General features: G+C 43.6%; 1 protein-coding gene across 1 annotated transcript in view; it reads right to left on the bottom strand.

Moving 5' to 3' along the window:
* Positions 1-59: 59 nt before the first annotated feature.
* The window catches only part of MCM8 (minichromosome maintenance 8 homologous recombination repair factor), an 18217-nt gene continuing 4218 nt past the window's right edge, over positions 60-14058 (bottom strand). The window contains exons 2-19 of the mRNA XM_039719078.1: positions 13726-13894; positions 13475-13549; positions 13087-13169; positions 12753-12902; positions 12281-12384; positions 11224-11422; positions 10450-10535; positions 9404-9555; positions 8375-8573; positions 7583-7613; positions 7161-7301; positions 6030-6171; positions 5230-5425; positions 4747-4960; positions 3892-4101; positions 3272-3348; positions 2593-2782; positions 60-1581 (exon numbers count right to left, since the gene is read on the bottom strand). Of these exons, the coding sequence (XP_039575012.1) occupies positions 1489-1581; positions 2593-2782; positions 3272-3348; positions 3892-4101; positions 4747-4960; positions 5230-5425; positions 6030-6171; positions 7161-7301; positions 7583-7613; positions 8375-8573; positions 9404-9555; positions 10450-10535; positions 11224-11422; positions 12281-12384; positions 12753-12902; positions 13087-13169; positions 13475-13549; positions 13726-13894 (2511 nt within the window). The 3' untranslated portion in view covers positions 60-1488. The remainder of the gene's footprint in view (positions 1582-2592; positions 2783-3271; positions 3349-3891; positions 4102-4746; positions 4961-5229; positions 5426-6029; positions 6172-7160; positions 7302-7582; positions 7614-8374; positions 8574-9403; positions 9556-10449; positions 10536-11223; positions 11423-12280; positions 12385-12752; positions 12903-13086; positions 13170-13474; positions 13550-13725; positions 13895-14058) is intronic.

Genomic DNA, 14058 nt, shown 5'->3' with positions numbered 1-14058 from the left:
CCCTCGGCCGGGCCGCGCGCTTTACGGCAGGCGGCCGGGTTGGGAGGCCGGTGCCGGGAAAGCGCTTCCCGGTGCTGTCCCGGTGCTGTCCCGCCGCTTTCCCGGCCCAGGCGCTGCCCATGGCGGCCCGGTGGGCGGCTGCCCGGGCTGATCCCGCTCCTGCTCACGGCGGGGCCGCGCCGTTGTCGGGCAGCCCTTGAGGGAGGAAGGGGAAGGTTTGCTTTGCCTCAAGGAACTCCTCAGAGAGCGCGGGTGCTCTCCGGTGCTCCGTGCTTGCCTCTGGCCCTCGCTTGCCCGCGTTCACTTGGTCTGAAGGAGAAAAGGGAACGAGTTCACTGTTCCAGGTGCAGTGTTTGTCTGCTCCTGAGGCGCGTTCCTGTCCCCAGCACTGTGCCAAGCCAAAATCAGTCTCTAACACCTTTTCCCTTTAGCTGATAGAGCACACCTCGCCCCTTAAGAGCTCCGATACAGAACTATAATTTTGTACTTAAAGCATTTCATCTGGCTGACCAGTTTTCAGTTCCGAGTATATTTGGTCCTTGATGTCCTTTAAATAGAAACTGAGGCACTAAGTTTCAGTATTTCTGCTTTCTTTTTCATCTATCGTATCTTACATAAGAATTGAAAGAGGGAAAACAAGAACCAGCACTGCAGTCCTGATTTTTAAAGTATATTTTTCTTAGGGAGGGCGTGTTGGTGTTTGTGGTTTTTTAATTCTCACACTGAAGTCTTGCCAGCTGCTATTTCATTGCACCAGACCATGGTTCTGATTTCAAAGTCAGGAAGCATTCAGCACTTCACCCGTGCTCCACACGTGGTTCTGTGCCAGGAACAGTTACACAGGAACAAACAGAACCTGTTGGTGTTACAGATCCTGTAATGGCCATTAAACAGCCTTGAACAAATCATATTTCTCATATATAAAGTTTAATGGAAGTCAAAATCCCATCCCTGCTTTACAAATTAAATATTGTAATAAGGATATTTTCTTAAATCACACTTGGATCTCAAAAGAAACCTTGGCTTCAAAGACCATGTTTCAAAGCAGAAAATCAAGTCAGTTTCAGAAAAGTGTCATTTGGTGACACCTGTAAGACAGTGTTGTCAGAACCTTCTGGAAACATTTCTAGACTTGAAATGAGCTACAGTGCTGAAGGTACAGCTGGTACCATCCTCTCAGGAAAGATTTCTGGGTCCAGCATCTCTTTCAGAAGTACAGCCCCTTATGGCACTGTAGCAGCATAAAACCACACCTTCCACTCCTGCAGGATGGTGAGGTCCCATTTGGAAGAGAGAGCTGTGGGATGAGCCAGGCAGCAATGCCAAGTGCCAGTTTGTCCTGTTGCAGCTTTCCAGTTTAATTTTCTGCAGGGGAATCTCCAGCCCAGCAAACCCCAGTGCTGTGGCAGGAGCTCAGCTCAGGATGTGCTGCAGGTCCAGCACTCCAGGGGGACAATCAGTCCAAGGGAGTTATCACAGTGACTCTTCTCACATGGTCTGGAGCTGATAAACTCTTGAACCTTTCTTCAAAAGATAACCCTGATCATTTAGGGATCCAATAAAGCTTTCAAAATCAGATACCTGGGAAGATAAAGTCAAAAATATCAAATTGGAGAATGACACCTGATGTAAAGCAACATAAACCATTTGAAAGAACTTAGTGAAATAAAGTGGGCTAAGAACAGCTCAGTTTCCTTAGCAAACTCTTCACCTACCAGGAGGTCTCACACCATCAGCCCCCTGCTTTCTGCTTTAGTTACACACTGTTTTTACTGCAGTGTTACACAGAAGCAGCATTCTCTCCCTTATGACATGAAGAAAAGGTGCAGCTACATATGTGTAAATTCCAGTTCTGAAACAGAAGTACCTACCACAGAAAAGCATGATTTCTACAACTCTCCCTGATTTCCAGGTATAAAACTTTGAATGGGCAAAAATAGTCTATATATGAAGGGAGAACTAGAGTTAAATAAATTATGAAGGGAGAATTAGAGTTAATTAAATTATCTTCAATAAGTAGTTGATGAAGCAAAAATTAGAGTTAGCTATCAATAGTTCTGTTTGGCTGAAGCCCCCACAAGTACAGAATGCAAATCAATTACAGGGCAGAATACATTTGTGGCCATGTGTCCTAGAGGATGTTCCTTTCAACATACAACCTCAGGATGTCTGAAGCAGCAATGAAAACCTGAAAGGCATATTTAATCCAGGAGGAGGTGATGCAGAAACATCATTGCACTGCTGAAATAGAGCACAGACACCACAAGTCTGAACTTGGGAACAAAAATAGGCGTGTCCTCTGGGGAGGCAGGAGGCAGCACTGAAACCACCATTGCCTTTCACAGATCAACCCAGGATCTTGCTCAGAGCCAGCCTCATCAGTCGAGTCAGCCCTTGGCAGTGCAAGGAGCTGCTGTTGCAGACAGCTGTGGGGTCAGTGAAGCTCACAGAGACACTTCAGGAGCTCTGCTCAGCCCAACAGCAGAAAGGTCATTTCTACCTTTGCTAAGCGGCACAGAGAGGTGCCTTTGCCCCCCTCCCTTTGGCAGTGAGAGCTGTGGGTGGCCTGGCAGCTGCCGAAGGGGGGCTCACCCTGAGCTGCAGCTCCCTGGCGATGTGGCGCAGCTGCTGCAGGTCGAAGAGGTTGTTGTAGGTGCTCTCAGCCACGCTGCTCAGGGCAGACACGAAGCGCTTGGCCTGCGAGCGATTGCTCATGCCAGAGCCGTGCTGGGAGCGCTCGAAGTCCAGCTTCCCAAACTCATCCGAGTAGGTGCCCAGCATGCTGCAAACAGGTTACACAAAGAGATCAAACTCTCACCAGGAGATAAAAGCAAACAGACATGGATTTGATTCCCAAAATGTGACTGCTTGAGAGAACTTTCAGAAGCCACATAGAAAACCACCCCCTATCAGGGCACTCTCTAGGGAACTTAGACTAAGCATTCATCCAAATCACTTTTGAACTTCAATTGTTCACCTGCACCAGAGAGTACTCACAGGGGAGAAAAAACCTTTCAGCATAACCTCATATGTGCGTTACTGTGACTCCCAGAACCACTGTGACCACACAACTCACAAGCCTGAGCAGTTGTATTTGACTTAGGGCTGCTGGCAGCTTTTAAAGAGCAGCTAACAAATCCAAATAGCAATATCATGGGCCTAGGCTTGATAAAGTGATTCCTTCACTGTGTTTGAATATGTAAAGAAAAGAAGTTTCAAATAAACAGCACTGTGATGCTTTTTTTCTTTTTAAAGCAGTATTTTCTATTACCTGTATTTCATTATCTCTATTACATCCTCAGCATCTTCCTTGGTAGATTTCTCTCTTAATTCCAGCCTTGATCGTGCCTTAAAACAGAAAAAGTATCTCACAAAGGTTTAAGATATATCATAACTGATGTGAAAAAGGGCTACAATCACTCCACAAGGGCTACAAGAACAAATTTCAGGAGCAGAGATAGAACCTAAGCCTACACAATTAGAGGAATATTTTTCTGGTTTTTGTTAGTGTGTCAATGTGTTCTCCTGCATACTTGCACTTTTAGGCTGTGGCATGGAGTTCATTTGCTTTTTAGCAGTGCAGCTTTGTGAAGCAGCAGATCACAAATAGTGTTGTTAAGGCAGTGTTAGGGAAAACAGAAGCAGTCTAGGTTCAAGGTGGGCAGCAGTTGTTCCTGCCTGCAACAACTTTTTCTCCTTTTGGGGAATGTGATAGATTCTATTTCCATCTCCTCAAGGGTGTTTTGCTTTATAAGAAGTTTTAAGGAACAGCAGCTCTTAAGCACTTCTAAGCCTGATGCATTCTCACTGTAAAAAATAATAGGATTTGGGCAGTATCTCAGGAATAACCTCTTTGCTTTCAATCCCTTAAGCATTCCAGCTTGCATTTACCTCTGTCAGTCGAATCAGGGACTCCAGCTGCCTCGTGGTGATGGGGGTGCTGTCTGCTCCTTGGTTCTGCTTCCGGAGCTCAAGGTAGAACTCCTGGAGGACTTGTGCAGCCTCTGGAGATAAGCTTGGGTGCACGTACTGCCGAGCGTATCCGACGTACTTCCTCAGCAGCTGATGGGGAATGGCATCAAAGTTTTCTCCTGTTGAGATCTAGCACCATTACAAAGAGTTAAATTTCTGTCAGAATTCTAAACAATAAAAAATTTAATACCAAACATCATCTTTATGCTTTATCTGGTGAAGTCATCATTATAAGGGCTTTGGTACTTTGTATATGAAAGGTGTACTTCAAATCCCCACACTATGCTCAGATATGTAAACACACACACTTGGCCATTTCAGAAAAAGCAGCCAAGGGTTCTCATCTGCAATGATAGGAAGTGCCCAATAAAATTTGTTATAAAGTTAAATCACCTCTCAAAAAGAGAAAATCCCAATTCCCACAGCTCCATAGAAGATTAAACCGTCACTGCTGATATCCTGTTTCCAAAAGTGCATGGGTTTACTTCCAGTAGGAGTATTTCTCCCAAGACCTGGCATTTGACAACATCAGCTCTCAAAGCCATCACTGAAGTCTAATGAGAAACATGCTTCCTCTCCTATACTTCCCAAATCCACGGAGCTGCAGATGCCCAAGGATTTGCTTCCACACTGCTTTATTTGGATTCAACACATCATCACAGATCACGTTATACCAAATCATTACACCCAGCCCACTAGTGTATCTCCTTACTGCAACCCAACACAGACATTTGTTCAGAGCAGCTCACGCAGCAGCCCCAGGAGCAGCCCCACCTTCAGCCTGTCGAGCAGGGGTCGGTGGGAGGTGGCCTGGAGGACAGAGTGCTCCTGGGAGCTGCCGCGGGTCACCAGGGCGCTGCTGCAGGCGGCGCGCCGGCCGGCCCGCATGGCCATCACGTGCTCGGACAGCAGGTGGTCGTGGTCCTCGTTCGGTGTGTCCAGCAGGATGAAAACCAGATCAAATCTTGACAGCAGAGCACTCCCCATTCTGGAGGAAAGACAAGGAACTTGGAGCGCTTGGAGAAGTGGAAAAATTACAGCAACTCTGTTCCACTTCAAACACAGGTAAAAGATCCTGTCCTGCTCGTTCAGAAAAAAGTACAACAGCAATTTCTGTCTCAAAAGCCACTAAAGATTATTAAATTTTGTGTTCACACTCCAAAATTCTAGAAAGCGATTGTACACCAGCTACAAGCCTGCCAGAAGCATCTACTCCTGAATGTGAATTATAAAAGCAGCATTTCAGAAAGGGCTCACTTTAGGTTCTCAGACACTGTTTTGGCTTTGTTGTAATGTCCTCCAACGGGGTTTGCTGCAGCAACAATGGATGTCCGAGCTGGCAGACTGCAAACAATGCCAGCCTTGGCCAGGCTGATGCTCTGCTGTTCCATGGCTTCCAACAAAGCCTGGTGCTGGTTTCCCATCTTATCAAATTCATCTATTCCACAAATTCCTGGAAGCAATTAAAACAGGACAAAATTTATCAGACAACACATTAACTGAAGGACAGCCGTGTCCTATAATCTAGTGCTACATCAGAAGTCCAACTTAGAACCCTAGGGGCTGCAGGAGACATTGGAAAATCTCCATTTCAGCCAGCTTTGTTTGCATTCCGTGGTAATGCAACCAAACCACTAAGAACTCAGCCTGACTTGGGGATGCAGCATTTTGGGGATTTGTTAAGATGATGAAACAAGCTTTTTAAAATAGACAACATATCTCAAAAGCAAATCCTTTTTCAAAACCAGTAAAAGTACAGAGCTGGCATCAAGTCAGACCCCTGAACAAAAAAAATCCTAGTTCCTTGACACAGAAGTCTGGTATATGAACTGGAGAACTGAAGTTTCCCTACACTCTAGGAAAGCAGGAATTGCCCCCAGAGAAGCCACTGGAGAAGCTCAGAGCTTCCCATGGTGTGGAAGCCCAGTATCATACTTCATATAAACATTTTTAGCCCACAGTTAGATGAGCACTTTGGCTTAGCTGAGATTCAGCAGCACACACTCTCCTGTCCCTTACATATGGCTATGCAGAACCTGTGGCATTCCATGGATTACCTTGATCTCCAAGCACTAAGGCACCAGCTTCCAAGGCAAAATCTCCAGAAGTGCCATCTCTGGAGAGTGTAACAGTCAGGCCAGAGCTAGTGGAAGTATTACCACAAACATACACACCTCGAGGAGCGATGTTACACACGGCCTAGAAGAGAAACAAATACTTTGGCCTTCCCCAAAGTGAAGAATTTCATAAGCCTCATTCTAGAGAAACAACTCAAAGTAACCCCAAATTTGTTTCTTTCTACTAAAGCTCTAAGTCCTTGCAACTCCAAGACACATACTTCTGCAAAGTAGGAGTAACTTTTCTTGGATGGCATTCTTTTTTCAAGTAACAATGTGAAAAAACAAATCAGTTACTCTAGGCTGGTGAGTCCCCATTCAACAAAATGAAAATAAATTTAAAAATTTTGTTTGTTAAGATGCTTGCATGCAAATCCATTACTTTGGCTAAGTGCAAATCATATCATAATGCAACAGATCCACACTAGAAAGACTTTTTAAAGAAGGTCTAGGTGAATACTGTCACTCTTTCACTTCACAGTAACCATGTAAAGAGACATGGAATTTTAAAATCATTCCGTTTAAGGAAAAAAAATCTATTACTAATTGTCATAGTCATGCAGAAATGCTTATTGAGATTAAAACCCAAACACAGGATCAGGTCCCTTTCCCAAAAAGATCTGTGCTAGCAACATAGAAATAGGGTAAGGAATGGAAGTAAACCTCACAGGAGGAGAGTCACAGGGTATCTGAAGTTGCATTTATTCAAAGGTTAATTACTTTATGTCACAATGGACCAGTTAAATAAAGACAGGAAGGAGTGAAACTGCTCACTGAGGGAAAGGGTTGGTGACAAGAACTGTAGAAGGGCAGGACAGCAAGCCTGTAAGCCTGTCCTTGAAAGCCCATGGGCCTGACCAAGGACACCTGCTTTGGTGTTTCAACAGGCTCCCTGGATGGCAGGAGAGCCCTTTGGATACTCTCCTATACTTGAGGCATCCCACATGGAAAGATAGCTCCAGCAAGGCTCAGTCAACCCTTTGATCTCAGCACAGTTATCCTACCATGGCTGCAAGTCAAGATAACAAGGAAATAGAGGAAAACAGAAAACAGTAATAAAGGAAACCATACTTGCAACATTTGACTTTTTCCTAATCCTGGATCTCCAACAACCAGAACATGTGGATCTCCTCGCACTGGGATTCTGTTCTTGTCATCCACAAACTTCTGACATCCTCCAAACAAGGCCAGGGCCAACCCTGCCTTCACAATCTGTTGTGGTAGAGGCCAACACTGGTAAGCATTCCACCGTGGTGGCCAGCACTTACAGCTCCCTAGAACTGGCTGCAACAACCTTTCCTTCAGGATCACTGAACTTAAGGGTATAAGGCTGCCACTGCCCTGGCACCAAGAGACTGTGAGCCACAGTCACCTGTAAAAACAGTCCCTGCCCCCTGCCCCTGTCCCAGATAAGCTTTGTGAATCCTTTAGCAGTTGAATGTGGCATAAACATTTCAAACTGGAATTACAAGTAGAGTTTTTAGATGACTTACCTCATGGCCATAGATTGCAGGACAAAGAGAACTGAAAAACAAAGCACAAGGTAACATAAGTGGAAGACAAATAATGTATTACTAGAAATAATCACTTGTCCTCTCTCTCATCACAGAACACCTCAATAAACATAAATTTTTTTGGATAGCTGTTGCTGAATTTCCATCAGAAATCAGCAGCATCAAATTTCTTGAAATTTTTGCATAAGCAGAAATGACTGAAACAAGAAAAGCTTTTCACTTGAGTCCCCCACAAAGACAAAGGAGAGCAGCTTCCCAGTGGTATCTGTGCCTGTTCTTGTCTTAATCAAGTAACTACCTGTAACCCTCCTTTTAAAGTGCTGGGTTTGTGTTCTTGACTCCCTGGGAGGACCTGAGGGACATCCCAGGTAGAAGAGTGCTTTTCAGTCTGAACTGAGGGCCTTTCACACCTCTGCTCAGTCCTTGCACCTCTTTCCTCTACTGTAGAAAACTGGAGGACAAAATGGTACTTGTAAGTTGAATTTACACGGTGAGGAACAAAATTAACTAATTGTTTTTCTACCCAGAGCTTTCTAAGGTTAAACTAGAACACAGGAAACTTCTTGAACTTCTAAACTGCTCCCAAAGTCCCAACATTCCCACTGCAATACCTCCCTCCTAAGTCCCTTGCCCACTGCAGTTTCTTACATCTCTGTGGTTTCTATTGCACCAGACTCAGACATTTCACAGCTTGAGGTGAACATTTGTCTGAAGGTGGCCACACTCATTCATGACTAACCCTAGATCCAGTCTAGGTCTGATATAACTTACTTCACAATGAGCCTGAACAGATTTTCCTCAGCTTGAATTTCTTGGATAGCATAGAGGTCTTTAAGAGAAAACTCCATGAACGATCTCTGAAAGGTCTCATCATCAAAATTCTTCAGTTTTTGTCCTTTACTGTTGCTGACAGAATTTGCCTCAATGTACAGTAAGAACATGCACTTGTCGTTCTTATTTTTAGAAGCTCCTGTTAGAAAAATTGAGAAAGGATGATGAAGCATTTTTTCTATTAATAAGTACTACTTATCTACTATCTTATCTACAAATGGCATAGAGTAATTCAGAAACATGATGTACAGCCATGGTCATATTTAAGTACTGAACATCTGCACTTGGTAAAATTGGTGCAAAAATACGTTTCTAGGTACATTTGTGCTTTTAAGTTCCCTTATGTACACAATACATATTTTCTTGACTTGGAATATACATGTCTAGAGAGAATTTTGTCCCAGAATAAATAAATCTTTCCAGGGATTTTAAATTATATTATTGTTGTCAAAGAAAAGTTGAATATCAAACGTTTCCACTCAATATTTTGGGGGGAAAAAAAGATGCATGGTGTGGAAGCATTAAACACATAGTGGAGTAATTATCAATTAAGAATGAATCATTTTCTATGTAGACTGATTACTGAGTAGAGAATGAAGTCTCAGAGTAAAACAGTTGCAGTTATCTGCAGTATATTCTTTCAGAGCAGTGCACAATGTATTTCTTCACTTGGGGAAAGAAAAGGAAAAAAAGAGTTGAAAAATTTCTCTAGGGAGGCTGAGATAACTCTCCTTCACAACAGTGTGACAGTTCTCTTAATGCCTGAAGGAGATACTAAAGAGAAAAATTTAAGCAAATAATGCCCTAAAATAACTCTTCATTGTAAAAGTTTGGTAGCTCCCAAAGAAATTGACACTTTATGGACTTATGGTCCGAGAGCTCCAGTTAAGGGGAGTGACTTGTTCTTGTGTAAGCACTCTCAAAAAACCCCACTGTAGGAAAAAGGAGTTCTCAGATGCTGCACTTCACCTTCCTCAGTGCTTGCCACCTTCACTATGCCTGTGACTGTGACCATGTCCCCTGGGACACAGCTGTCCACGAGATCCTGGACCAGCTCACACTCGATGGTGCGCGGGATCCGTCCTGCTTCCCGCTGGTCGTCTGACATGAGCTCCTGCACCCTGCAACACACCAGGGCAGCTGGGCACCACACTGCACCTGCCAGTGCAACTGCAGCACACAGCTCCTGCAGCTCTGGGCCTCTGCTGCAGGTCACGCCTCACTGCATGGGGGTAAACCATGCAGAAAGCCCAGAAATGCAGGAACTGTGAACTCCGAGTTGAAATTCAGATTTTCTAAAACTGATGAGCGTGTTCACGTAGAAATAAGTACAGGACATAAAGTAAAAGGGACTCATAAAAAAATGAAGAGCTCAGACATTATAGCCCCCTGGAATTCTTAATAGATATTGCAACTCTGGAAAAGTGCAAGGAATTTCTCAGACTATAACAAGAAGAGTAGCTGACTCTCTGGTTGTGAGAGTTCCAGCTCTGCCTCTGCACCTGGAGCTCGGAGATTCCCTGGAAGCCAAGCCAAGCTTTACCGAAGAAGCTGTGATGAACAGCGCCCTCTGGAGCTGCTAAGACCAGCACGAATTTTTGAATGAACATAACTTCAAACTATGACTTTTAACCCTCCAGTTCACTTCCAGCTCATTCAGGCCAAGTGGCACAGCTGACCAATGTAACCTAAAGGGTTTTTCTAGCTGACTTACAGCTCGTTAAAGGAAATAATTAAATCATACATGCAATTAGAAATTATTGAGAAATGTAGCAAAGAGAACAAACTAAGCATCTCTCCAAGAGCTCTGTAAGGGCAGAAGGAATTTCCACAAAACTGTTACAGGGTGGGTTACAAAGTATACCAGCACTTGGATAAAACAACTGCTTTGTGATACAAATGTTGGAGAGTGCTTGCTGGAAAAGAGTATGATTATTAAAGTCACACAGTGTAACACGGGTTGAGCAATCCTGTCACTTTTGGAGTGTCCTGTCACATCACATTTTTGTGCTTACTTGACAGACTGCCAGTCCACTGTGGTGGTTAGAGGAGAGCTCCTGTCAGCTGTGAAGGACCGGCCCCGGCACTCGGGAACAAGGCACTGCAACAACAGGAATTCTGACTCATTCCCAGCCTTTTTAATGTCCTAGGGTGAAACTGTCTTTTTTTTTTTTAATTAAATAAGGAAAGCAAAGCAATAAAATTCAGCATCATTCCAGGAAAAAAGCCAATTAAATTAGGGCTACAAATTAGGATGTACATAATTAACGAGGATCTATCAAGCACAGACACCTGAACACTGACTCACAGCTGTTGGAGCAAACACAGCAGCATTGTGTGATCCCCTCAGTGAACTGGTCTGAGAATGACCAGGCAGTGTCCTCTGTCCAATGACTTCTTAAGTCCAGATAATAAAAGTAAAATTAAAATAGAAATTCTAAACAAAAAACAAACAATGTAAGCATAGAAAACCACCACATCAAGGTGGAAGGGTCTTTTTAAGCACAACTGGTGAAATGGAAATTAAATGAGATAATATTTTTTTCCAGATTTCAGGGAGTTTCTATGTATTTTTTGTTACATATCCTATTCCAGCAGCATACACTTTTTACAAGTAACAAGGGTCTGAAGTAAGAAAAGTTGCAAGGTATGCTTAATTATTTTTCAATGTGTCAGTTATTTAACCCAGCTTTAAAGACTTTTTATTTTCCTTTTTTTTTTAACACCTGCGGTACTGCTTTTTGTGAAAACAAAACAAAAAAGCATGAAGTTCAATGCTTTTGGCTCACCTTGGTGGGAAGGGTGTACTTGCCATCAGGGAGAGGAACACCCTGCACATCCCCACAGGCAGCACAGACGAAGGCCAGGTTGGTGCACAGGGGTTTGATGTTGCTCACCCTCACCACGGTGCCACGCAGGGCGATGTACTTGCCGTAGCAGTTGGCCCTCACGTTTTTCAGCTGGGTTAGAGGCTCATAGTTGTACACTCTGCATTAGCACACAGAAAATGAGGACAAAAATAACCCCCAAACTCATCCAAACACAGACAAAAAATGCTACTCCCAATTAAAAAGGGTAAAATCCAGAAAAAATGCTTAGAAGTATTTTTTCGGCAGATCCATGGTACAGTCTTTGATTCTTGCTCTAGAAAGCATCAGAACATTCAATATTCTCACATGACTGACCTCAACAGCCTCAAACAGTACAGTTTGTTTATTCAGTGACACCTCTGGCCTAGCAATACATTACTTTAAGATCATCCATAACTGTATCTTCCCATAGGTTCAGATAAAGCCTGGAATTTAGACTTGTGACACAGAAAGACCAAAGTTTTATTATGGCTTTGCTGCCACCAGCAGGGAATTAAAAACAATAATAAAAAAGAAAATAAAATTTGAAAGGTAATTTGAACTCCAATAGAGCTTACACACCTAGTTCCCTCAGACCCTTGAAGTGTGAGATGCCATTACTTCTGATAAAGAAAGTTCTAAAGACATGTTTCATTAAAAACTTCTCCAGTCAACAGAAATCTAAATAATTCTGCTTTTAATCAATAGAATTCTATTTATACAATAGTTATTCTACTTATAAGCCACTTCTCTACTTACAAGCTTTTCTAGTTCAAGCTGTTTGTTCAGCTTATAAGGTTTTATTTCACTTTTTTTTTTTTCACAAAGTCATGAAGTCACAGTGAAGAGAAAAAGCAGAATATAGAGTGTTCTGGAAAAAGCTTCACAGAGCCCAGTTTTCCCTCAAACACGTAAGCCATGCATGGACAGTGGCAAGGATTAGCCAGGAGGCCAACAGCTCTTCCTTGGGAAAGGAGAAGAGCCCAGCAGCCCTTACCTGGCATGGATGAGAGGCACGTTTATGACAGGGTCCCCATGCAGGGGCAATCCCTCCTGCACCTGCAGCGCTGCCGCGTGCCTCTCCAGGTCCTTGGTGAGCACCTGCCAGCAACAGCAAGGGAACACAGATGGATTAGAGCTCCCAACAGGGAGAGACACAGGAAGGGGAACACAGATGAATTAGAGCTCCCAACAGGGAGAGACACGGGTGTCAGAACTACATTTAGTTTTAGTCAGCTGCTCCAATGATGAATAAGAAAAATGCACCAAGACCAAAGCAACTTCAAAATGTGATTTTGTGGGTCGTACAGGAAGAGGAAAGATTGAAAGATCTGAGTTTTAAACAAACTGTAATTTGAAAGAAAGAAAAGCACAGAGATGTGGGTTTTATAACATAATTGCCTCTAAGTGTCACTGATTATTTTTTGTTGTGAGGGTTCTGCTTCCATGCACCAGAACCCCGTGTTTACCTGATGAATTGCCAGACCCATACACTGCAGTATTTTCTGAGGCATGTCCCTTAGTTCAGCAGATATATTTGGTATTGATTTAGTCAGCTCTCTGTCCTGGATTAGCTCCTTATAATCCACAAGAATGCTTCCTTTTCTTTCTATTTCATCCTGGGAAACATCATAAATGATAAAATACACTTCAAATTAGAAGCAAAACACTCAAATTATGTCCTAAATTTTTCAGGTCTCTGATGGAGGCTACTTTTGATGGGAAAAAACCACTAAAAATCTGTAGTGTTCTTGTATCAACAACAGGTTGTTGGGGTGGGATATGTTTGGCTTTGTTTTTTACCTTGTCATAAAGCTCAATGCGCTGCATGAAAAACTTTTCAAAGGCTTGAGTCTTCTGGACAAAAGGAGACTTGTCATTGTAAACTAAAAAGAAACACACCACTTTAGTGACAGAAATAATTTTTTCCACTTCACAAAATACATAAACAGGTAATTTTTCTTCTATTGTTTTTCTGCACTGCAAAACTAAGGAAGATAATAAATCTCCACAGCATCCACAAAGGTTACAGTATATGATAAGAGTGAAGTCTTTATTGTATTTATGTTTTTATATATGAAATGTTGGTTGTTCTTTATTGAGCTTATAACACTACTAGTAATCAATTCTCCCAATTCTCGAAAAAAATTAACTTAAATACTTGCTACATGTAATTTTGGTCCAAAAATACCTTCAGAGAAATAAAGTTTCCAGCCCTTATAGGGAATAAATTGGTCCATCGTTGATTGGACTAGTCGAGATTTTGCTGGGGGAAGAAAAAAAAAAATGCGGATTGAAAGAATACGGACAGTGAAATTTTGCAGGTTTTATTCTCAGTGATTCTTGTGACCACAGGAGACAGACAGCTGCAATCGCCTCGCACAGTGCGTCAGAAGAAAAGCATTACGGCTTCAGAAAGCAGAAGCACAGGGGCTGGCTCACCAGGTTCGGGCATCCTTTTGGGTTCTCCCCTCTGCGCTCTGCCTCGCCATCCTCCTCCTCCTCCTCGCCATCCTCCTCGCCATCCCTGGAAGCCTCTGCCCCGGGCGCATCCCCGGCCCCTGAGGTCCCTGCTCATCTCCCGCTGCCGGCACCACTCCGACAAGCCGAGCTGAGGAGACAAATGTTACCAGAAGACGCTTAACTGACACCAGTGCTGTTTTGCAGAGCGGGCCCCGCGGGAGGCAGAGCCCTTCTCCCCTCACAGCGCCGGGGAAGGCGCGGAGCGGCCCCGGGGCCCGCCCGGCGCTCGCCGCCCTCAGCGCCGGCTCCCGC

This window comes from Passer montanus, unplaced genomic scaffold (assembly GCF_014805655.1).
Source record: "Passer montanus isolate IOZ18808 unplaced genomic scaffold, ASM1480565v1 scaffold40, whole genome shotgun sequence".
In the NCBI taxonomy this organism is placed as follows: domain Eukaryota; kingdom Metazoa; phylum Chordata; class Aves; order Passeriformes; family Passeridae; genus Passer; species Passer montanus.
Note: the sequence above shows the minus strand (reverse complement) of the source record. Positions and strands in the feature narration are given on the sequence as shown.